This window comes from Zalophus californianus, chromosome 8 (genome assembly GCF_009762305.2).
Source record: "Zalophus californianus isolate mZalCal1 chromosome 8, mZalCal1.pri.v2, whole genome shotgun sequence".
NCBI classification, from domain to species: domain Eukaryota; kingdom Metazoa; phylum Chordata; class Mammalia; order Carnivora; family Otariidae; genus Zalophus; species Zalophus californianus.
Window position 1 is genome coordinate 109,267,351 of NC_045602.1, and position 22,115 is coordinate 109,289,465.

Here is a 22,115-nt window from a genome sequence, read left to right on the forward strand (position 1 = left end):
GAAGCCGACTCCCCGCCGAGCAGGGAACCCGATGCGGAACTCGATCCCAGGACCCCAGGACCATGACCTGAGCCGAAGGCAGTCGCTCAACCAACTGAGCCACCCAGGCGCCCTGCACTAAAATCTCTTGAGCTCGGATTTTTTGCTAATGTGAGCCAAAATGGACTTTTCAAATGATAAGTTTGAGGATATCTTTTTATATCCAGCACAGGGATTTGTTCATACTGAATGCTCTCTATCTGAACTAAATGCTTAACTTATCCGAGACCAGATTGTTTTCATTCCTTTACACATATTTGGCCACATACAGAAACACAGTTGTGTGAACTATGGATCATTCTTATCGATTCATTGAGGGATTTCTCCAGGGACCTCGACTGGCCAGTAATTTTAGATCTCTGTGTTCAAAAGAAAGTACCCAGCAGCTTTTTGTGTTAGGTTATTTGGAGTCACATTTTTCACTAATTCATTTAGGCTTGCATAGAATGACTCTGATTTTTCTAGGTTTAACTTGTCAAGAGCTTCTTCGACTTTCAAGCCAGCTTTGACCTCTGGTGTGGCCCCCAAATCGCTCCATTGAATGGCTGAATTCAGAGAGACCAAACTCCACAGCCTCTTGCCTGAGTACAGGCAAAAGTATACGGCAATGTCTTCAAGCCCCTCCTTTCCCGGCCTCAGGCACTAGTGGGCACTTTCAGATAAAACCTGGGTAGATTGTTCTCAGGTTGGCTCAGGGCTCATCCAGATCACAAAGGTGGGAAGTCCTCGCTCCCTCTTGTTCAGTAGAGCTGTGTTTCCAGGGGACCACCTGGAAACCAGGTATTAACAGCTAAGGAGGCCTGATATAGGGTTTCAGAGGGAGATTTGCAAGTTAAAAACATTTTTTAAAGTTTATTTATTTAAGTAATCTCTACACCCAACATGGGGCTTGAACTCACGACCCTTGAGATCAAGAGTCACACGCCCCTCCCACTGAGCCAGCCAGGCGCCCCCCAAATTTGTTTTAAATAAACTGAAAGCACTTAAAATAGAATAAAAAGAGATAAAAGCTTGTAGAAAAGAATATTGCTAGGGCCCAGAATCCCCTCCTGCCCCCTTGTGGTCACTGCTCCCCAAGGTGAATGCTATCGTGAATTCCAACATCCATTTTGAACTTTATATAAATGGAATCATACAATACGTGGCCTTTGGTGTCAGGCTTCTTCTACTCAACACAATGTCTGTGAGATTCATCCATGTTGTGTGTGGCTCATTCATGTTCTTGTTGCTACGTAATACTCCACTGTATGACCACAGCTCCCTTTATTCATCCTCTCCACTGTTGATGGGAGTTTGTAAGTTTTTAAACACACCATAAGGTCATGTCTATCACTTATAAGTCAGTGGGTCCAGACCTGTCCCTTTTGACTTTCTGAAAAGCCTAGAAGTTTCTGAGTCTCATGAAAGCCTGTAGCGATTGTCCTGTTCTAACTCATAGCAGAGGTGAGGGAGAAAAGACAGTGGACAGACACGCAGACTTAGGTGGCTGAAGGCCGGGTTAGAGGTGAGAAAAGAGGGAACAGGTGCATTACAAGTGGCTTCAGCTGAGAATGTCACACCTTTTGTATTTTGCCCTAAGGAATGAACTTCTCCTGCATCTGAAGACCTACAATTTGTACTACGAAGGCCAGAATTTGCAGCTCCGACACCGAGAGGTAAGGAGTCCCTGGGGAAGGGCCGTGGGCCGGCCCAGTCTGCCTCCATGTCTCCAGGGTCTCAAGGTCCCTGCCTGTCCTGCCCCCTGGGAGTGGCCTCTCATTTAGGATGTTAGCGGGAGTCTCTGGAGTTCTTTAGAAGGAGAACCCAGGCTCATTTTGTTCTAAAGAGGATGAGCTTTTCTGTTCCAGAGACATTCCTGGGGATGGATGTGAGGCTGGGCTAGCATCTGTTTCGGAGGGGGTCCTCTAAAGGGGGACGTTCATGAACTGACCCTTTCCCATGGTGCTCAAGCAGGCTGCTGCTTCTCGGGCAATTCAGGAAACTTCCTCAGTCTTCTGTGTTTACACATCTGGGCCCACATCTGATTGCTGCAGCAACTGGGCAAGCCGCATCAGCTCTGCCTGGAAATGCTTGGCCCTTCCCCACAACTGCAGTGGTCTTCCTAGGGTGCCTTCTTGGGACGCGCTTTGCTCTCCACCCGGCTTCCCCCAGCCCGAATCTTAGCTTACTCAACCCGTATCCATTTCCGTAAAGCCTGTTATCAGGTAGATGGTGAGTTTTGTAAGAGCCAGGTAGAGTAATTTATACTCAAGTGTTCTAGACTGATAAGATATGTGTAATACCCTTCTAAACACATTTTCAGGTTATCAAGCCATGGCAATTCAATCCATAGAAACAGATATCAGATGGTAGAATTTCAGCTACAAAGGCAGGCTGGTTGGGGAGAGTATGTGAGATGCAGTGGCTTTTTCTGTGTCCCTCAAACCAGTCCATGTAGGCAAAGTCCTACTTTGGGTTAAATCCTGTCCTAAAATCATGCAATATAACGGTAGCTAGAAGGCCCTCTGTACAGCCTATTCTTACATAAAGCCTTTCCCCCCAAGACCCCCACCTGCCTGAAAGCTGTTCTACTCCTCTCTTGCTTCTTCTGTTCTCTCCTCTCTGGCGATGATCCTGGGATCCGGGTCAGTTGTTCATTGGATGGGTGTCCTCCTCATCCATGTGGCTCATCCTGAAGACATGGCCGTGGCCCAGGTCTGACAGCTGTGGGGTTTTCTGAGACTTGAGAAAGAAGGCCTGACCCTTTTAGGCATTGTCCTTAAAGCTTCTAGTGAGTGGCTGGGCCATTCGCAAGATTTTGGTCCTTGGACAGGTTTTCTGCGGTGCGTCTTAGAGAATAAATTCTCAGAGTGCTCTATGATTAAATAGAGACTCATAATAAATGAGACTCAGTTCTTTGAGACAAAACACGCCAAAGTCCTTAGAAGGGTCTGATGTTTAACTTGTTAGCAGTCAACAACCCTTGAGTATAAATTTGGAATTATCGGAGGATTAATTCACCTCTTGGAGAGCTGCAATGTAGCACATTAGCTAATTAAAAGCTCTGGGAAGTTCTGCTGGTAAGAAGTCTGATTGACATATCATCTCCCAACTCATGATATCCCGACACCCTTTTTAAGGTAACCGGTTGACCTGCGAGAGGCGCTAGTATTCGGTAGAATAAACTTGGGGAAATGTTACTTTAAATCTCCTTCAACCAGCAGGTCAGGTTGCTAAACATATGTTATAGCTAAAGACTTTCTGTGGTAGGGGAGGGGAAAGTAGCTAATTCAAGAATCTAGCTCTGGCTTCTGTTAGTAAGGCTCGTCTCAGTTACTCTAAGAGATGTCTTCTTCTTTCTTTAAAGTATAAAAAAAAAAAACCCATTTTTATCATTTACACACATGTACTTGAGTTTTGAGGCAACTTTTGGGTTGACCTGTGAGGTCGTCTTCAGGGCGTAGCTTGTGGTGGGGTGTGTCTCGAGGCTGGGGTGCAGGTGTAACTTGGGTGCGCCCAGCCAGGGCCCATCGAGGGCGCTGTCCGTCGTCCCCCGGAGTGTTGCTGGCCTCTGCGGGGTTTTCTGGTCTGGCTCACCGTGCCAATTGCTTTGTGGGCAGGAGGAAGATGAGTTCATCGTGGAGGGGCTGCTGAACATCTCCTGGGGGCTGCGCCGGCCCATCCGTCTGCAGATGCAGGATGACAACGAGCGCATCCGCCCTCCGCCATCCTCCTCTTCCTGGCACTCTGGCTGTAACTTGGGGGCTCAGGGGTGAGTGAGGAGAGATGGGAATGTGGTGACCGGGAGTGTCTGGGGGTTCTGTTCTTAAGCGCTCTTGAGCAGATAAATGCCACCTTCTTCCAGCAAGCCTTGACTCCAGCTCCCATTCTCCCCACCTGCACTGCGCCCCTGTTCTGGGCTCAGGGGGAGGAGGAAGGAGCAGATGTTGGTGTGATGGGGTCACCGTGCCTGTCACCACATCACTGGGTGAGAGTCAGAGGGGAGAAACGCCAAAGTCTGGTTGCCGTGTGTCCTCCCTCATGGAGAATTCCTGAGTCTCTGAGGGGTATCGCTTGTGACGAGCTGGGCCTAGCCTGCAGATTTCTGATGCGACGCCTGGTGCCCCAGCACTTCCCCATGGGGTCCACTCCTCATAGAATGACCCTGCTCTGGAGACACCAAGGGCTCAAACCTTCTCTCCAAAGCTCTCCATGACTTGGGGGAACCTGGAAGAAGGAAAGGAACATCAGGCTGTGTCCAAGCCACTCCCACGAGGTCAGCTAGGGGGCTGCTTCCTTCAGGCCACACCCGGAGCTGGGTGACCGTGTGACAGTCAGCAGTCTGGGAGGCTCCTTCCTCCGGGGTCCCACTGGAAGGTCTGCGAAGCCCATGCCTATTTGTCCGCCTCCCTCTGCTACCAGCTGAGTAGCCAAGTGCTTGTAGACATGCCCGCCCTCTGCTGGGACTTCCTTCCGGGACTCTGGTTCTTGGTATCAAGTGACTGACCAGCCGTGTTCCGTCTCAAAACTTGTGGGTGCTGCAAGGCCAGAGTGTGGGTAGCGTGTGCTGACGTCTCAGCCGAAACCACAGTGATGTGTTTTCTGCTTTCAGCCAGAACCAAGCCCTTTCCGTTGGACACACTGGACGTTCTGTTAAAACTCCGCAGCCAAATCCATCTCTCTCTAAAGTTGAGAGACACCTACATTGTGGCCAAACGCTGATCTGCTTTCTTTCCCGGGGAATTTTAGGAGGGAAGTCCTTGCCCATCCCATGAGACGCTGGGATGTCTGGTCAAGGTTCTCTGGCTTCATCTCCTTGGCTGGTTTCATGCTCTATTTCAGCCCTTTGGACATCTTGGATTTCCTGTGGGCCAAACCCTTTCCCCAGCCGCATCCCGACGACGCCTGATTCTGCTCCATTCCGTCCCCTACGTGAGAGAATTTTTAGAATGCCATCCGACGGCGTGATTTTTGGCTGAGCCTGCTAAAGGGTCCTTCACTCGGCTCGCTCGTTTCACCTCCATTCCCAACATCAAGCCGGTCTTGGTTGGTTCTTGAAACCTGCCAGGGCTCTTGAGAGGGTTGTCAGGAACGGTAACTAAGGTTATCCCCAGTGCTGGCTAGAATAAAGTGAATACCTGGGCCACTGGGGTAAGAAGTTGGCTGAGACCAGTTTCTGCTTCGGTGAGGGAGTGGGCTGTGGTCGCTGGGAGCGCCAGGCACTCACCACTCCTGAGCAGCTCTGACCAGTTCGAGGCTGGGGTCAGAAGTCCAGAGTTAGACCACAGTGGGACGTTCTTTCAGATTTTCAGCTTTTATTGTCTTCCCTTAAAACTGCCATCTCTGGACTGTAAGTCCCATCTCTACTGGGTCCCAGGGAGCCCACGCTCTTCTCACTATGGGATGGTCCTAACTGGTTAAATATGATTTTTCTTTCTGGTCAAATCTCCTGTTGATTTTGGGTGTGCATCTCTGAGCTGCTGTCATTATCCTTTTGGGTTTATAAGGGAGTCTTTGGCCAGTTATTCGGGACTCTGCTCAGACTGGCTGCGTGGGGTCCAGCTTGGCTGAGCGTCCTGTCCAGCAACCCCAAGAACACTATCATCAGTGGTCCTTCCAACGCTGCTCTGACCTATGACTTCCATTCCTTTAGATGCCAGAAGCAATTTCTGAGTTACTCCTCCAACAGGAAAGGATCTGAACTGGAATCTTGTCTGGAGAAACAAATGTCCATTGTGAGAGCTATTTGAACCTGTACATGCTCAGAAACTCAGTGCACACAACGCCCAGATTTTGTCCTTTGGTGTTCTCCATCCCGGGCTTGATGAAGTGGGTGCTTGTGTTCCTGCAGATGCTGGGAAAGAGCATCTTCTCCTCCAGAATACCCCCTCCCCACCCTGTGCTCAGCCCTGGAGCGGGGCCAGCCTCACGGGACACTCCGCACGGGCCGCCTCCATGGGGGTGTGCTTGTCCCCAGCCTAGCACAGGCCAGGTGCTCCTCTTGCAGGAGAGGGAGGGTCCCCCTGCAGAGGCTGAACCAGTCTCCCTTTTGTGTTCTATCTCCCCAGCACCATCCTGAAGCCCCTCACCATGCCCAACATTCAGATCTCAGAAGTGGACACCCCGCCCGAGAATGAGCAGACACCGAGCCCCACAGGTACACACATGTGTGGTGGGAAGTGTCCCGCTTTGGACTCACCTATGTGAAGACTGATGTGATCTAGATGCTGTAAATTGAATAAATAAAATTCATGTGGTTCAAGATTCGAGGAGTATTCAAAGGAGACTATCAGAAGTTCCCCATTTCGTCTACCCACCATAGGGGTTCCCTCCCTAGAAAATACTCGAAGGCATTCTTTCTGAGGTCTTCTAGACAGATACAAGCAAATACACAGCAACATACCTTTATGGTTGGAGGTCATTTCTTTTCTTCCCCTTTTTACATAAGTGGTAACATTTTGTATATCCCTGTTTCTATTAGTTTGTTTTGAGGACTGTCCCACACAAATCCGTAAAGAACTTCGGCATTCTTATCTGGCTTTGCTGTATTCCACTGGGTGGAGAAATGATAGCTGAATCACTCCTCACTGATGGACATTGAAGTCATTCCAGTCTTTTGCTGTGACAAACAGCAGTTAGTGGCCCTGGACACGTGCCATTTCACACATTTGTCAGTGTCTGTAGGATTTTTTTAAGTGGAATTTCTGGGTCTGAGGCTATGTGCGTTTGTAATTTTGATAGATACTGTCAGATGGCAGTATCTTGCAAGTCCTTATGTCACGCTTCTGCTGTGCCAAGCACTCTTCTAAATGCTTTGCGTGAATTAATTCAGTAAACCCTCACAACAGTCCTGTGATGTGGGTGCTATTATTATGCCCATTTTATAGATGAGGGAACTGAGGCATGGAGGGGTTAGTGAAACATAGCAATGGTGGGGCTGGGATTTGGCCCTGGGAATCTGGCTCTCAAGTCTCTGCTCTGGAATCTTGTCACTGTATTGCTTCTCAGTAAATTATGCCATGTGTTTTTCCCCCCGGCAGGAAATACTGTTTGGATGAAACGTATTTCGGGGGAGGCGGCAGTGGGTACCGTAGCCTTGGCCACAAAGAGGGTACTGTGTGCAAACTGCCACATCCCCGGGCCAGGCCGACAGAGCTCATCTCTCCCTTCCCTCTTAGACTCCAGGGGCCTCAAGCCCCTGCAGGAAGACACCCCACAGCTGATGCGCACACGCAGTGATGTTGGGGTGCGTCGCCGTGGCAACGTGAGGACACCCAGTGACCAGAGGCGAATCAGACGCCACCGCTTCTCCATCAATGGCCATTTCTACAACCACAAGGTAGAGAGGATGGGGGGTAGGGGGCAGGGGTTAGTCCCGAGTGAATAAGGCCTCTTCTTGGGCAGCGGCTGCCTCAAGGCTACAGACAAGTGGGAAGCCAAGTGTTTGCCGTTCTGTCTTTGGGTCCTGGGTGGGCTGCAGGCTCTGCCGGCTCTGGGAGGGATGAGGGACCCTGGATCAGGAGCCCCGCCTAGGGGGGGTGGGTGAGATGACACCACGAACACCAGAGCCGGCCCCCTTCCCTGGGAAGTCAACACGACACCCTCTTCCTACACCGGCTGCTGCGGCTGCTGCGTGGTCTCACTTTCCTGTGAGCTGAGTGCTGCCCCCTGAAGCAGGGCTGCGGGATGCAAATCAGGGGGCATCCGTGCACTACCTGCCCCTCCCCATTAGCTGACCCTCCTTGCCTCCCGCTGCCTGGTCCGAATCCAGCCCCAGAAGCAAGTGCATCACGGGAGAGGGGTCAGAGACCTTGCGTTGAAGTCACAGTGGAAGGGGCCTTGTGCACGTTTTCTCTGGAGAGAGGGCCTTCCTTATCTGGGCCCCTCCCCCTCCCCCACCCTGCCACTTGCCCAGCTCAGACCCCTCCAGCCTCCCGTGGGGACGGTGGGTGGGAGACGAGCTCCCGAGTTAGGCACAGCCCAGGGCTGCCTGTGTTGACCTCAAAGCCATCGTCTGCCAGGCTGCTGCGGGGGGGCGGGGCTCAGGGTGCACGGGGTGAGTGCCCTTGTCACTGTGCTCTTTACCCCAGGTCACGGGGCTGGGGGACACCTGGGTTTTAGGGCCCAGTTCTTGTCCCCACGGCCACCGTGAGCCGGGCCCCTCTATTGACAGACATCGGTGTTCACGCCGGCCTATGGCTCGGTCACTAACGTCCGCATCAACAGCACCATGACCACCCCACAGGTCCTGAAGCTGCTGCTCAACAAATTCAAGGCAAGTTCCCACGCGGACTGGTCCCGGAGTGGGAAGGGGGACCATGGAGGGTGTGCAGTAAGCGGGGGGAGGGGAGGCGCGCTGGGCCCCGGGGCTCGGGGTCTTCCAACCCCGTGGCATCAGCATCCCATGGGAGCTTGTTCGCAAAGCAGCTTCCCAGGCCCCAGCCCTGAATCAGACCTGCTGAATCTGAAGCCCGAAGGCCAGGGAACCTGCTCAGCAACTGGCAGGCGATTCTGGTGCCGCTGAATTCTGAGGAGCTCCGGCCCCCAGACCCCAGGCCCCAGGCACAGACCTCAGACCCCAGGCACAGACTGACTTCTGAAACACATTTGGGGAACCTACTCTGAAAAATGAGCTTCAATACACGTGCAAGTTCTAGGGCATGAGTCCTTAAAGTTCCGTTACTCTGTAGGTCTCCCACAATCCCTCTATAAGAAATCTTTTGGAGACATGGATCCCTATTTTTCACTGGGGCCAGTGTCAGCTGGTGGCCTCTGGGTTCAAATCCCCAGCCATCACCCGCTGATTGGAGGAGCCGAGCTAGTGACTTAAGCTCCCTGTGCTTCTGCTTTGTCTTCTGTAAAATGAGGGTTCACAGGACCCCCCCTTAAGGGGCTGACGGGAGTATGAGATAAGTTAACGTGTGCAGAGTATGTGGCACGGTGCTTGTCAGGGTGCAAGAAATGTTAGTCCTTCTTATGGACTGTAACTGATAAAGTTACCTGCCTGCCCCCTCTCCTCATCCCCTCTGAGAGCTAGAGAGAAATAGCTCCCCCTCAGAAGCGCCGAACATCCATCTAGCTTTGCAGCGTTCAAGGAGGAATGGCTCAGAGTTGGGATATGTAAATATGTGCTTTCTTCAAGCATCTCTTGTTTCTGATTCAGATCGAGAATTCCGCAGAGGAGTTTGCTTTGTATGTGGTCCATACCAGCGGTGGTAAGTCTGAAAAACACAGTGTACTTGAAAATGTTTACTTCACTCAAAACAGCAAGTGTAAAAACAAGACCTCTGCCTCATTTGCTTGTTGTTTGGCCTTTGGAAACTTTCAAATGTTGTTCGCCTCCGAGGCTGGTGGGGTCACTGGCTGAGTCCACTGGGAAATGCCATATGTAGTCTAGAACCTAACTGCTTATTTAAAAGGCAACCGGATTTCCTCGAGAGGTAGATAAAACCAATTCCTCCAACACAGCATCTTCCAAAGGGTTTGGAGTATGGTCGTTTTGTCAGGGAGAGCGGGGAGGGAATGGTTGCTTTGAACCAGAATTGTTCATTCACAATTCAGTCTCCTGACTTACCTGGTTGCATCTTCTAAGGTGCCCGGGCCATTTGGGCCCCCGAGTTGGCCACTACTTATGGTGAGAAAGGCCTCAGGGCCAAACTCAGGGCTGTTCCTTGTTGGGTGTTGTTCCAGAGAAACAGAAGCTAAAGAACACCGATTACCCTCTGGTTGCCCGAATCCTCCAGGGACCGTGTGAGCAAGTCTCCAAAGTGTTTCTTATGGAGAAGGACCAGGTGGAGGAAGTCACCTATGATGTGAGTCCCCTTTCAGTAGGGCGGTCTCTCCTCAGGAGGGTGGAGATTTGGTTGGGTTACCAGCAACTGGGGTATAGCTTGACTTTCTGGCCGAGGACCATGTCCCGTTTTGCTGCCATTCCTCAATACCAGGTTTTCTTCTTCTTTTTTAAATTAAATTAAATTAAAATTTTATTTATTATTATTTTTTTAATTTCAAATTTTTTAAAATTTGAAATTTAAATATTTTATTTTATTTTAATAATTGGATTTATTTTTTATTTTAAAATTTATTTTATTTTAAAATTTTATTTATTTTATTTTTAATAAAAGATTTAAAAAATTTTTTTAATGTTTTTCTTAATTTTTTTTTTTTTAAATACCAGGTTTTCTTGAAGCAGGAATGGTCATGAGGCAGGGAGAATGAGCACAGAGGCTAGGCAGAGGGTACCCCCTGGGGGATTTGTTGGGGGGAATGCTCAGGCACAAAGTGGTTTACATAGAGTAAATGTCTTCAGCCTTTCTAGGGTACTGTATGGGCTGAGAAGTTTCTGCAGACCTCTCTTAGCAACTTCAAGCTGTTTGCAGTGATTTTACCTTATCTTACATGTTAGTCAGCTTTTGCTTACAGTAACAAACATCTCCAAATCCTAGCTGCTTGCAACAGCAAACGTTCACTTGCTCAGGAGGCTGCAGGCTGGTAGTCACAGCTCTGCTCCAGGTTGGGGGTTGAGTGCAGGTGTGCACTGCATGTCTCATACAGAGACCCAGGCGTGAGGGGTAGTGGCTCCCTGGGGTACACGTCCCATGGCAGATCCCGGGAGTGCAAGATGCTAGGCCAAACCTCGTAAGCTCATCGGAAGCCTGCACTCAAATGTACCTTATATCGTGTCCACACACATTCCATTGACCAAAGCAAGTCATAAATATAATAGCAGCTCGATATTAATAGGCTTTTCCCATGGAAAAGAGTTGATTGAGTAGGGTGGGGATTCTTGTGGAGGAGGGGGGACGGCTGTTGAACTTCAGTTCACCTGGGGGCCACCACCCTCACCCCACACAGCCTCTCCGGAGCAAGTTCTCATTTGGATGCCCGCTTGAGACTCCAGATGCAAGTCATCGTCCTGAGCCATGGTTCCCTAAGTCTGCTTAGGGGAGAACAGAGAGGTTTATTGAATATTGTGGGTTCAGGTGTTCTCTGCATCACTGCACCGAGAGAGTGCTTTTCCATGTTTGATAATCACCTTGTTGTGCACTGGATACATGGGACGAGAGATGAGAAGTTCTGAGATATGTGTCACGGATAGGGAGTGATCTTCACCACAAACTCTATGGCAGCCTCGAGAAGAATGAGGCTTGGCTATTGCTTTTAAAGAAATCCTGGATCAGTGCAGAAATAGGTTTCCCGTGCCTTTGTGCCTTACATGAGAGAGACACCAAAGGGAATTGGAATATGGTTGGGAAGGGGGCGTGCATGCACCCCAGACTGACTTCTTCCTCCCCAGGTGGCCCAGTACATAAAGTTTGAGATGCCCGTCCTAAAAAGCTTCATCCAGAAGCTCCAAGAGGAAGAAGATCGGGAAGTCAAGAAGCTGATGCGCAAGTACGCGTGCCCCCAGGGCGGCTGGTTGGGCTTATCCCGGGGCCTCAGGGAGCCGGCTGTCTGTTCGGGTGTCTCGCAGGGACGATGCTGAGCGGCTGTGTGGGCCTGGGTGCCGTGGACCTTCTTCCGGGGGCTTCCTGTGACAAATGTGGATGGGGACGCAAAGCTTAAGTGTGTTGGTCTCTTTGCTTCCTGTGTCAGCTTCTCATTTTGATGTGGGACATAAAAATGTTCAGGGGATTTCAGGAAGGTTGTCTTAGCAGTGGAAAGTAGTCTAAGCAACCTACCTCTGAAATCCTTTCCTCCTACCCTTCTCCCTTCTTTAACATTTCTCTTCTGGAAATTACACTTGGCTTGAAACGTCCAGTAAAGCCTCTCTCTGGCGAGGATTATTTTTTTTTTTAACTTATGATTGAAGTGTAGTTGACATACAGTATTATATTTGTTTCAGGCGTCTGGCACAGCGATCCAACAATTCTATACATTATTCAGTGCTCACCATGATAAGCGTAGTCCCCATCTGTCACCATCCAATGTTATTACAGTTTACTGACTCTATTCCTGACACTCCACTTTTCATCCCTGTGACTTTTTATTTTACAACTGGAAGTTTGTACCTCCTAATCCCCTTCACCTATTTCACCCTATTTCGCTGGGGAGAATTTTATGATTTTTGTTGTTGTTGTTGCCGTGTTTAGTCATAAAGTGGACTGCTTTTCCGGGATACAGCCAAACGATTGATTGATTTCTGCCCCTGGGGAATAGCGCCGATGCTCCATTTGCTTTGGCAATGATGATCGCTAGTATGAAAGCAGTTGACATTTACTGAACACTTGCAACGCGCCAAACTTTAAAGAGAGCTTGTGCCAGGCGGTGCAAAGCCCTGGCCATCAGGAGTGGCCCCCTGAGCCCCGCACAGAGGTTCGCACTGCAGCTTCTGCGCTGGCTCAGTTCAGGGAAGGGGTGGAGACAGGCGCGCGTCAAGCCATGCACCCCCACGCTTGGTAGTCGCTGTGGTCTGTTCTGCAACACGCAGGGACTGATATTAGCTTGAACCATATGAAGCTGCCATTTTTGTAGGCCCCTCACGATGGTCAAAGAACGGCAATTTCAGATGGTCCAGCCCCGGTGAGGACCCCGTGCTACTTACTGTGTCGCGGTGCCTTGGGCATAGTAAGCGCTCGGTTCATGCAATCCTTCCGGGTGGTGCTGTCTGTTTCGCCCTCCGGTCCTTCTTTGGCCAGAGTTTCTAACGGTCGTCAAATCCTCTAGTTTGGATTGTACCTCTCATCCGGGTGTGGAAACGAACACGAGCCACAAGGCGGCTGACGGCTGGGCCATTGTTAGAAGCGAAGGCACCGATAGGTGGCGCCTGGGCCCCGGGCGGTGGGGGAAGATCAAGAGGAGGCGTGTGTTGTTTTCTGCTGCCCATCATGGCTCTTCCTGTCCCCAGGTACACCGTGCTCCGGCTAATGATCCGGCAGAGGCTGGAGGAGATGGCCGAGACCCCAGCAACAATCTGAGCCACACGGAGGAGGGGATCCAGACACCACAGGGGCCGCCGCTGACAGGAGAAGACGCACAGGAAGCTGGGTACCTGTCTTCCATGGAAACATGTAGATACAGACCTCTCCAGCTCCCGCCGAGAGCCACCATCTGTTGCCCGGAGCAGAATGGAGAAGCCTGCAGACAGCTCCCCATCCCTGGATCCCCACGCTCCACTCCTTTCTTTCCCTCACAAGGACTTCTGAATTTTGTTATAAGGACCCAAAATGTGTGTGTGTGCACACACATGAGCACACGCATGCACATGTAAGCGTGTTTGCACACATGGTACATATCCACGTGCCTACCTGATATTCACATGGAACTGAATTCCGAGCCACCAGCACCAGCGCCATGGGGGCTTGCAGGTGCACTGCTCGAGGGCAGGAACATCAGAGGAGTCACCGATCTGAGGGTTGAAGTTGATGTCTTCCCTCAAGGGCCAGGGAGCAGCCACACATGTTTGGAAGGGAAGGGGACTCCGCGAGCTCTCCATTTGGGGTATTTATATATCGGTGGGGATTCTCCCTGTACATCTAGAAGGACTGGGCATTGGAAATTAACAAAGTAACAGCCCCATGCCCTTGGGGAAGGTTGGATGGAAAGAGAAAGATAAATCATCTGTGGGGTAGATGCAATAAGCCCACAAGTTTTTACACTGGAAACTGATTGTTTAAAATAACAAAGACGTATGTGATCTATGTGGATTCTGCCTCTGTCCTCACCTCCATGGCCATGTCTAGGAGACAGGAGAGGAGCCTGATGTTTCTTTCACTCAGCATGCCAACCCCATGCCATGGAAGCCAGCCCCAACACTTTGGTGCCTCCTTGAGTTGAAGGAAGGGTGTCATGGGTTTATACATGGCCGACTGACTAGTGTGGCCTGGGCCTGGCCTTGTCCTGGGGTGGTGGCCAGAGTTTCCCTCTTTAGAGAACCACAGAAGCTCCTTGCAGAAGTGACAGATGCCTGGGAGGCCAGCCCATTTCCCATCATCAAGGCCCCTCCTGCACTTGGAGCTGAGGCCATGTGTTTGAGGTCAAGGCTTTCTCCTTTCCAACCACAGGATTCTTTCAAGTTGCCCTTCCCTCATGCACGGAGATGGACTCCAATTATGAGGAGGACCCTTCTACTGGCCGAGTGTGGGGCTCGGGGAAGCTCTTTGGGCTTCCCTGTGAAGGTGCATAGGGAGGGTGGAGCTTCTCTTTCAGCTTCTCTGAGCAGCCACCTGGGTGATCTTTAGAACAGATCCCAGTGGGGGGAAAGGGTGGGACAGTCTGTCCCCTGTGGCTCCTGTCAGGAAGACCGCTGGGTAGCTGGGCACCAGTGTGGCTGATAACAGTTTGAAGAAGGACAGATGCTTGGAGCAGGTGCATGGCAGGTAGGCAGGAGAGGCTGGTTGGGCTTCTCCCGGGGCCTCAGGGAGCCGGCTGAGGGCCCGGAGCTCCTAACAGCAGGTGTCTCAGCCTTGATGAGGGAGGGTCTCCCCATCTCTTCACCTCCTCTCCAAGAAAGGTTTGGGGAGCTGGGCAGTTGGTGGAAGGAGGGCCATTGGCCGGTGTCCGCAAGGAAGATGGATGTTTGCAGTGAAGCCGTTCCTGCCCCCTCCTGCCTCCTGTTCCCCTCTGTGGCTTCCGTGGCCTCTTTAGAGGGCTCGCAGCTGTGGTCTTATTGTTGACTTTCACAAAGATGGCGTTTTGCCACCTGGCATTTTGCCGGGGGTCTCTTAGCAAGGCGACCTCCTCTTCGGGGACAGTGCCACCAGCCCTATGGGGCGTGGACTGGAAATCCGGAGGCTTTAGTCTCAATCATACACCTCGGTGGGCCGCTGCAAAATGCACAGAAAAGCCGGGGGCAGGGGGGAGAGGCTTCCTTTGTTACAGATGGGAAAGAGCGGGTTTGTGAATGCAAACACACTTCCTGAGTTTTGCATTTGAGATGACTTAAGAAACTTCTCTTCCAGTTGCTTTTATTTTGAATGTTAAAGCCTGTGTTGACCCCAGTCATTCTCCTTGGTGGGCTAGGCAGAAAAATTTCCACAGAGCAAATTACTAACCACTAACTTGTTGGACAGCGATTTCTCATTTATAAAAGTTCTCTTTGATTTGCACTAGCATTACGATAGTTTAAATATGGAAATGTTGCAAGACGTTAGGTTTGCCAGCTTCCTTTCTGAGAAAGTGATACTAAGGTAGACCTGGCTTCTTAAAGATTGTGGGGGGGCGGTCAGGGTAGAAGTCAGGGGAAATCACATCTTACAGGATGCATCCCACTTACCGTGGGCCCTACTTTTCCATTTTGGCCCACCCTGTTTAGAGATCGTCTCTCACGTCCTAGTAGCCCGATCAGGAATTTTGGAAAGGTCCTTTGAAATAACAGCGCCTGAAACAGAGACACTTCTCCGCAGTGTGGAGCCGGATTTTCTCACTGGTATCACATGGCTTTGCAGCTTTGAATTCCTCTACTGATTTGTGTGGGTTTTTGTAATTGCGTGCAATGAACCTGAAATCATGTGAAGAACAAAAGGCCAATTTATAGGTTTTTTTTCCTAACTTGTGAAAAGCAGGATAGCCACATCTGACTTTCTTTTTCTAGGGGCTTTTGTTACAAGGTGAACATTTCCTTCAAATGAAGGAAAAACCTGAGTCCATATGGCTGGGAAGGGGGTCCGTTCCCCCAGGTGATGGTGGAATTAAGCACAAGGTCACATTTTCAGTGATCACATGAGTGGGCAGGTGATGAGTTAAATGGGGGGGGTATCTTGGGGAGGGACTGAGAAGCACAAACAGCAAGCTTGCCTATGCGGGCTGGTGAGGAATGTGTGCACTGGGCTCTAGGCCGATGGACTTGAATTCTAAGTGAGGTTGAGGAAGGGAGGAGCTCAGATTAGCCACCCACCTGTGAGAAAAACGCCGGGACCAAAAGCTGAGGTTTTGGTCTGAGACTTCAAGGAGAAATATTTGCACCCTTCCCTCCTCCCTACCAGAAAGAAAACAAGACTTTCTCCTGGAGACAGATAAAGGCATCTTAACACCATTGTAGATAAGACTTTGAAATAAAACGACACACACACAAATCTGTTTTCTGATGCAAAACATCTTGGCACAGATTCTTTTCTGCAGGGTTGGGTGGTTATTTCAGAGTCAGGAGCAAAGAGGAGCGATGGGTCCCAGTAGGGCAAGAAACTCCCTTAAGAAAAGCTCTCTTCCCCCCACCCCCACCCCCACCAAAAAACAAAACAAAACAAAACAAAACCCGCCAAGCTCCATAGCATGGAGAATATGATGTCATAGATATATCACCAAGAGAGAAATTTTCTATAAGCGAGGGAATTTCAGGGTCTCGGGGCCAAACCATGATGTGGGGGCTGAGATAGCAAGCAGGGGAGGTCTCCAGCATCCTTGAGGCCACAGCACACATTTTTGAGTTGCTACTTAAGTTGTTTGACACAAAGTCTTGCTTGAGTCAGGTGAGATGAGAAATGATCTCTGAGAGAGAGGCAGAGATACAGATGAATGTGGCACCCCCTTCTTTCAGGCAGAACTGAAAGCGTTTACCCTGCCACGGGAGGTTACAGCGCCCCCTGTGTTTGAACCAAGCACAAGATGTGGACAAGCTGGGAAGGGAAAGCCTCAGTTTGCCCTTGGAGCCTTCCCTGCTTCCCAGGCTGATGACTTCTGGTGTGCTACTGCTAGTGTTTCTTCAGGTTTTCCCCACTTGTGTTAGCTTTGTGAAGTATTATTTTCTTCATCATAACTTGCCTTCAACAATGGTACATGACCTGGTTCAATGTTTGGTTCTGAACTTGTAAACAGACACATCTGGGTATCATAACATAATTTGACAAGGCCTCAGGAGGGAGCCATAAATGTCTGTAACATTTTGATATGTTTTAATGCACCCAACTTAGATCGTGTTGAAATAAAGCACTTTTCAAAGAGAAGTCCTTCTGTGGTTGGGTCCGTGTGTGGTGCGCTGGGCGGGGAGCCCTGCCTCGTGGGAGGGCTGGGGATGGGAAGGCGAAGGCACATCCAAGAAATAAGGTGATTTTCTTCCCTAATAGTTTATGGTTTGAATGGGCTCAGGCTTGGCTGTAATATTTCAAATAGGAAGTGAAAGGAGAACATCCCCTAGGAGTCTCGAGTTCAGGTCCCGCCGGAGCCAAATGTTGTAGTGGAAAGAGCTGGGAACTACCATTTGTTGAGGCTGGATTTCGTCCTGACTCTACCCCAGGCCTGTTTTGATCCTAGGGCCAATTCGTGAAACCTTTTGCTAGGACTTGGTTTCCCCATCTCTAAAATGGCTGAGCCACCCTGTAGGGGTATGGGGACCTGGGCTTGCCTCTGTTGGAGACAGCTCCCAGGGGGTTGCCAAATGTAAGACCCCAGATGAGGGCCCAAGTACCACCCTATGGTGTGGGGCCAATGTGATGGTTGATTCTGTGTCAACTTGGCTAGGCCATGGTGCCCAGATATTTGGCCAAACACTAGTCTAGATGTTGTTCTGAAGGTGTTTTTTTAGATGAGATTAACATTTACATCAGTAGACTTTGAATAAAGCAGATCGCCTTCCATAATGTGGGTGGGCCTCATCCAATCAGTTGAAGGCCTTAAAAGAAAAATAGTACCTCCCCTGAGGGAGAGAGAATTCTGCTTCCAGATTGCCTTTGGACTTGAGCTGCAACACTGGCTTCTTCCCTGGGTCTCCAGACTGCCAGCCCACCCTGCAGATTTTGGACTTGCTACTCCCCAGTTGCATGAGCCAATTCCTTAAAATAAATCTCTATGTATACGTGTTCTGTTGGTTCCGTTTTTCTGGAGAACTCTAGCACAGAGGGGTTATGTGGTTGGTTCACAACATTTGAATATGTGATTGATAATTATCTTCCTAAAAGCATAAATAGTGACCAACATAATTTGGCCTCTAAAAAAAGCTAACAACTGAGAAAAGATTTTTATCAATGCCCCCAGATGATACTTACATGTTTCTTTTATTTCAAAAAAATTTTTTTAAAGTGTTTTTTATTCATTTGAGAGAGACAGAGAGAGGCAGCGAGAGCATGAGCAGGGGGGAGGGGCAGAGGGAGAGGGAGAAGCAGGCCCCCTGCTGAGCAGGGAGCCCGACCGTGGGGCTTGATCCCAGGATCCCGAGATCATGACCTGAGCTGAAGGCAGACGTTTAACCGACTGAGCCACCCAGGCACCCCTATATGTTTCTTTTAAAAGAGAGAGAGAGGGACGCCTGGGTGGCTCAATGGGTTAAGCGTCCAACTCTTGATTTCAGCTCAAGTCATGATCTCAGTGTCCTGGGATCAACAACCCCCATGTTGAGCCCCGCACTGGGCTCCATGCTCAGTGGGGAGTCTGCTTGGGATTTTCTCTCCCACTCTCCCTCTGCCCCTCCTCCATTCATGCTCTCTCTCTCTGAAATAAATAAAATCTTGTAAAAAAATCAAAAAAGAGAGAAAAAGACTTGGATGAATCAATGCTCCCCTTAAGTGTTGTTTCGATTTTTTATATTTAGAATTTTCACTTCTAGCAGTAGCTTTTTAGTTGCTGAATTAACTAAGCTGAGTGAAACAGATGAGCAGACAGTTAAAAACACTTCCAAGGCAGTGAGGTTTTTGTACTGTTCAGACGGTGTACGTAGGTGACAAAGACAAAAGATAACAGTCTGTCTGGGGTCCCACCAACACCCCAAATCAGGCAGTAAGCCTTACAGAAGTTAGAGTGCTGAAAATTATCCAGCAAATACTAATAACCTTCTCCCCAAGGAGCCAGCAGTTCTTGGCTTTCTTTATGGAAACAGATTTTATGAAATAATCTGGTTTTGTCTATTTTAGGTAATGAGGCTAGTACTGAATGGAGTTTGCTGTGAGCACAAGACCGAGCTGTGAAGTTTTGAATACATTTGAATAGGTTTTGCTGAGAAAATTGAACTTGGGTAAAATCGACATTGCTCTTTTCATTTTAAAACTACACAAAATAAAAATGATTACTTATGATTTAAGGGGCGGCTGGGTGGCTCAGTCGGTTAAGCTTCTAACTCTTGATCTCAGCTCAGGTCTCGAACCCAGGGTCGTGAATGTGAGCCCCATGTTGGGCTCCACGCTGGGCATGAAGCCTACTTTAAAAAAAATGATTACTTATCATTTAAATATATACTTCAGTTAAATTTAGAAGCTTTAAAACCATGGGCACATTGGGAGGGACTGTAAGTTCTGGTTTGCTCAGGACAGTTTCAGTTTATACCTGTCATTCCATTGTAATTATCAAAAGCAGCCCCTAGTTCTCTCAAAATGTCCCAGCGTGGATGATTAATATGGTCACTCTGCACATTGGCTAGAAAAACATCTCACCGTAATTATAAAGCGTGAGGTTTTCAAGATGAAACCATAAGTTGGAACTTAAATTTAAATTTTATGATAGAACTGAAATCTAAACACATGTTTTGGTGAAAGGCAAAATATAATATGGATACTTTATTTTTAAAGATTTATTTATTTATTTTTAAAGAGAGTGCAGGAGGAGCAGGGGAGGGGCAGAGGAAGAGGGTGAATCCCCAGCAGACTCCCTGCTGAGCGCAGATGGGGGAGGGGGGACGACACAGTTCGATCTCAGGACCCTGAGATCGTGCCCTGAGCTGAAATCAAGGGTGGGACGCTTAACCGACTGAGCCACCCGGGCACCGCAATGTGGATATTCTCATATCAATATTTTGATAACACTGATTTAAACGTTCTTGGTTTACAGTGAAATCCTTTTTTCCTAAAGGAGTTTTTGAACTGGACATATTAGCATTAACTCGTGCTTGAATGTCACTCTGCCAACAGCTGCAGAGCCATCTAAGGGGTGGGCAGCACCCAGATTTTGGGTCTCTTACAATATCTTCCACGGAGAGAAATCTGGGCTCCCAGGGGGGAAGCTGGTGCCAAAGACTGGGGCAGAAGGCACAGGACAGAGTGGGTATGTCTTGCTAGTGTAAAGTAATTATGTCTCAGAGATGTCTGGGGTATAATTTCAGGAACAAACTTCTGACGAGAACTCCCATGCATAGCAAATATTGAATGTCTGGGGCTATGAAAACCCTTGAGTCCAAAATGATCCCAAGGGAAGATTCTGAAGGTAAGGCACATATTTACAGAAATGTGACGTATTGTTCAACTTAAACTGTTAAATTTCCTTAGCCAAATATTGTCTATAACACAAGCCGCAAAAATACATTTGAGTAGTTTGCCCAAAAGCTCTTGAGTTATCTAAGTGAAAAGAACAAATCATAATGTCCATGACCCATTAAAAGAAACCAACAAGGCAAAGCTGAATTTAAAATAGTCATAATAATCTAGAAATTATTTAGAAGTACCAAATGAATTTTGCAAGGTTGCCAAAACAATGTGAATATATACAAGTTTATTTTCTTTCTGTGTATCAGCAATAAGAGATGAGAAAATAAAATTTAAAAATGGAAAGGTATACCCCATTTACGGATTGGAAAGACAGCAGCTCTCCCTAAATTGATCTAAATAATCCCAATAAAAAGCCAAGTAATATACCTCAATTAAAAAAAAAAAAAAAGCCAAGTTGGACTTTTTCTTCCTTTCTTCCTTCCTTCTGTGATAATGCTGCAGATAAAATAGAAACCATAAACATGAACATTATTCAGCCATTAAAGGTAAAATTACGAAGCTTTTGTAGAAACAGGGAAGATATTATTACATATAGTGAATAAAATAGCATGTTCAATAGGATGGCAGGCTTCTATTTAAAGCCAATGAAAAAAGTTACCTTGGAGGGGTAGGATTATGTTTTTTTTTTTATGTTTCTATTACACTGGCATTTAGGTTAAAATTTCCTGCTAGTAGGTCCAAAAATATTGAGGGTCCAAAAGCACGTCTATGTACAAAAAGCACACACAAAACACAAACAGTGGCCAGAACATGAAAGCCAGCTAAGCTCTCATCCCCCTGCTAAGGTCAGTTTTCTCCAAGTGCAAGATTTCTAAGTCTTTGTTCCCCTAGGACAGCCCTCCCGCAACTGAAATGCAGTCCCTGTGTGTGTGCATGTCATGTACATCGCATGCATGCACACTAATGTGACAGTGCACAGAGAGACAGACACACACACACGCCAGAAAGGAAGGCTCATATCCGTAGTTCTAGGGCCTGTGAGAAAACCAGTAGGAGCCGGAGAGATGGCATCTCTGTGTGAGAAACTGGGGAATGCCTTGTGTTTCGGCTCAGTCACCCTGGACACGAAACCCACTTCCTAATCGTACTCTCAATGCTTCTTTCAGGAATTAGAAAAGCAATAGCTTTCAAAAGGAGGGAAAACACCCCATTATAAATTCTGGAGACCTGAGGTCATCCAGAATATGCCGTCAGACCGTTGTACTTTCGATTCTGACATTCTGAAGTTCTCTTTATTAAGAACTGGGTACCAGAGGCAGCGCCCGATACGAGGCTAACCAAGACCTCGTATGGAGGATTCTGGAAAATGTATGCTTCGCTCCACCCTGGCACACGGGACAGTCCCTGTTCCTCCGTCTTAACTTGCGCATCAGGAGGTCTGATCCAGGAGCTCAGGACCTACATCCCCACAGAGCAGGGGCTCACCTTCTCCAAGGGCTGTAGGGGAGGAGAGGTCCTGGGACGGTGGCAATGAAGATTACTTTTGGATTCAGGGAATTATCAAATAAACCTAATTTAAAAATAATTACCTCAGGTGTCCACCCATACCCTACAAAGATACACACACTAAGCCAACAGTAAAGAGCCCTAAACTAACCCAAATGATATCAGATGATCCTAAAATGCCCTTAGACTCCCCCACCCTAAAAAATGTCAAGGATCCTGAAGATTCTTGTACACGCCATGCCAGGAGTTTTGAACTTTAAAATCAGAATCTCCTGGGGGAACTTCTTAAAACAGATTGCTGGGCTCCACCCCGGAGCTCCTAATTCAGCAGATGGTGGTGGGGCTGAGAATTTGCATCTCTGACAAGTTCTCCCATGCTGCTGCAGCTGCTGGTCCACGGAAGGAGCTCTGTCCGAAACCAGTAGAAAGTGCTGGCTCTCAGCTTGGCTGGACATTGCAATCACCTGGGGAGTGATTTAAGGATTCTGATTTAGTTTTTTGACAGTGTGGTTCCGGCAGCAAGACTTC

The 22,115-nt window shown here is 48.6% G+C and overlaps 1 protein-coding gene across 14 annotated transcripts in view; it reads left to right on the top strand.

The window, feature by feature from the left end:
* The window catches only part of RASSF2 (Ras association domain family member 2), a 42,130-nt gene extending 25,232 nt beyond the window's left edge, over positions 1-16,898 (top strand). For 13 of the 14 annotated variants that reach the window (XM_027620908.2, XM_027620906.2, XM_027620898.2 and 10 more), the window contains 9 exons: positions 1,619-1,694; positions 3,639-3,790; positions 6,087-6,175; positions 7,197-7,357; positions 8,192-8,293; positions 9,182-9,233; positions 9,709-9,830; positions 11,315-11,412; positions 12,866-16,898. In XM_027620908.2, coding sequence (XP_027476709.2) covers positions 1,619-1,694; positions 3,639-3,790; positions 6,087-6,175; positions 7,197-7,357; positions 8,192-8,293; positions 9,182-9,233; positions 9,709-9,830; positions 11,315-11,412; positions 12,866-12,935 — 922 coding nt within the window. In that variant the 3' untranslated portion in view covers positions 12,936-16,898. The remainder of the gene's footprint in view (positions 1-1,618; positions 1,695-3,638; positions 3,791-6,086; positions 6,176-7,196; positions 7,358-8,191; positions 8,294-9,181; positions 9,234-9,708; positions 9,831-11,314; positions 11,413-12,865) is intronic. The other variant, XM_027620910.2, reaches the window with a different exon arrangement.
* Positions 16,899-22,115: the final 5,217 nt, after the last annotated feature.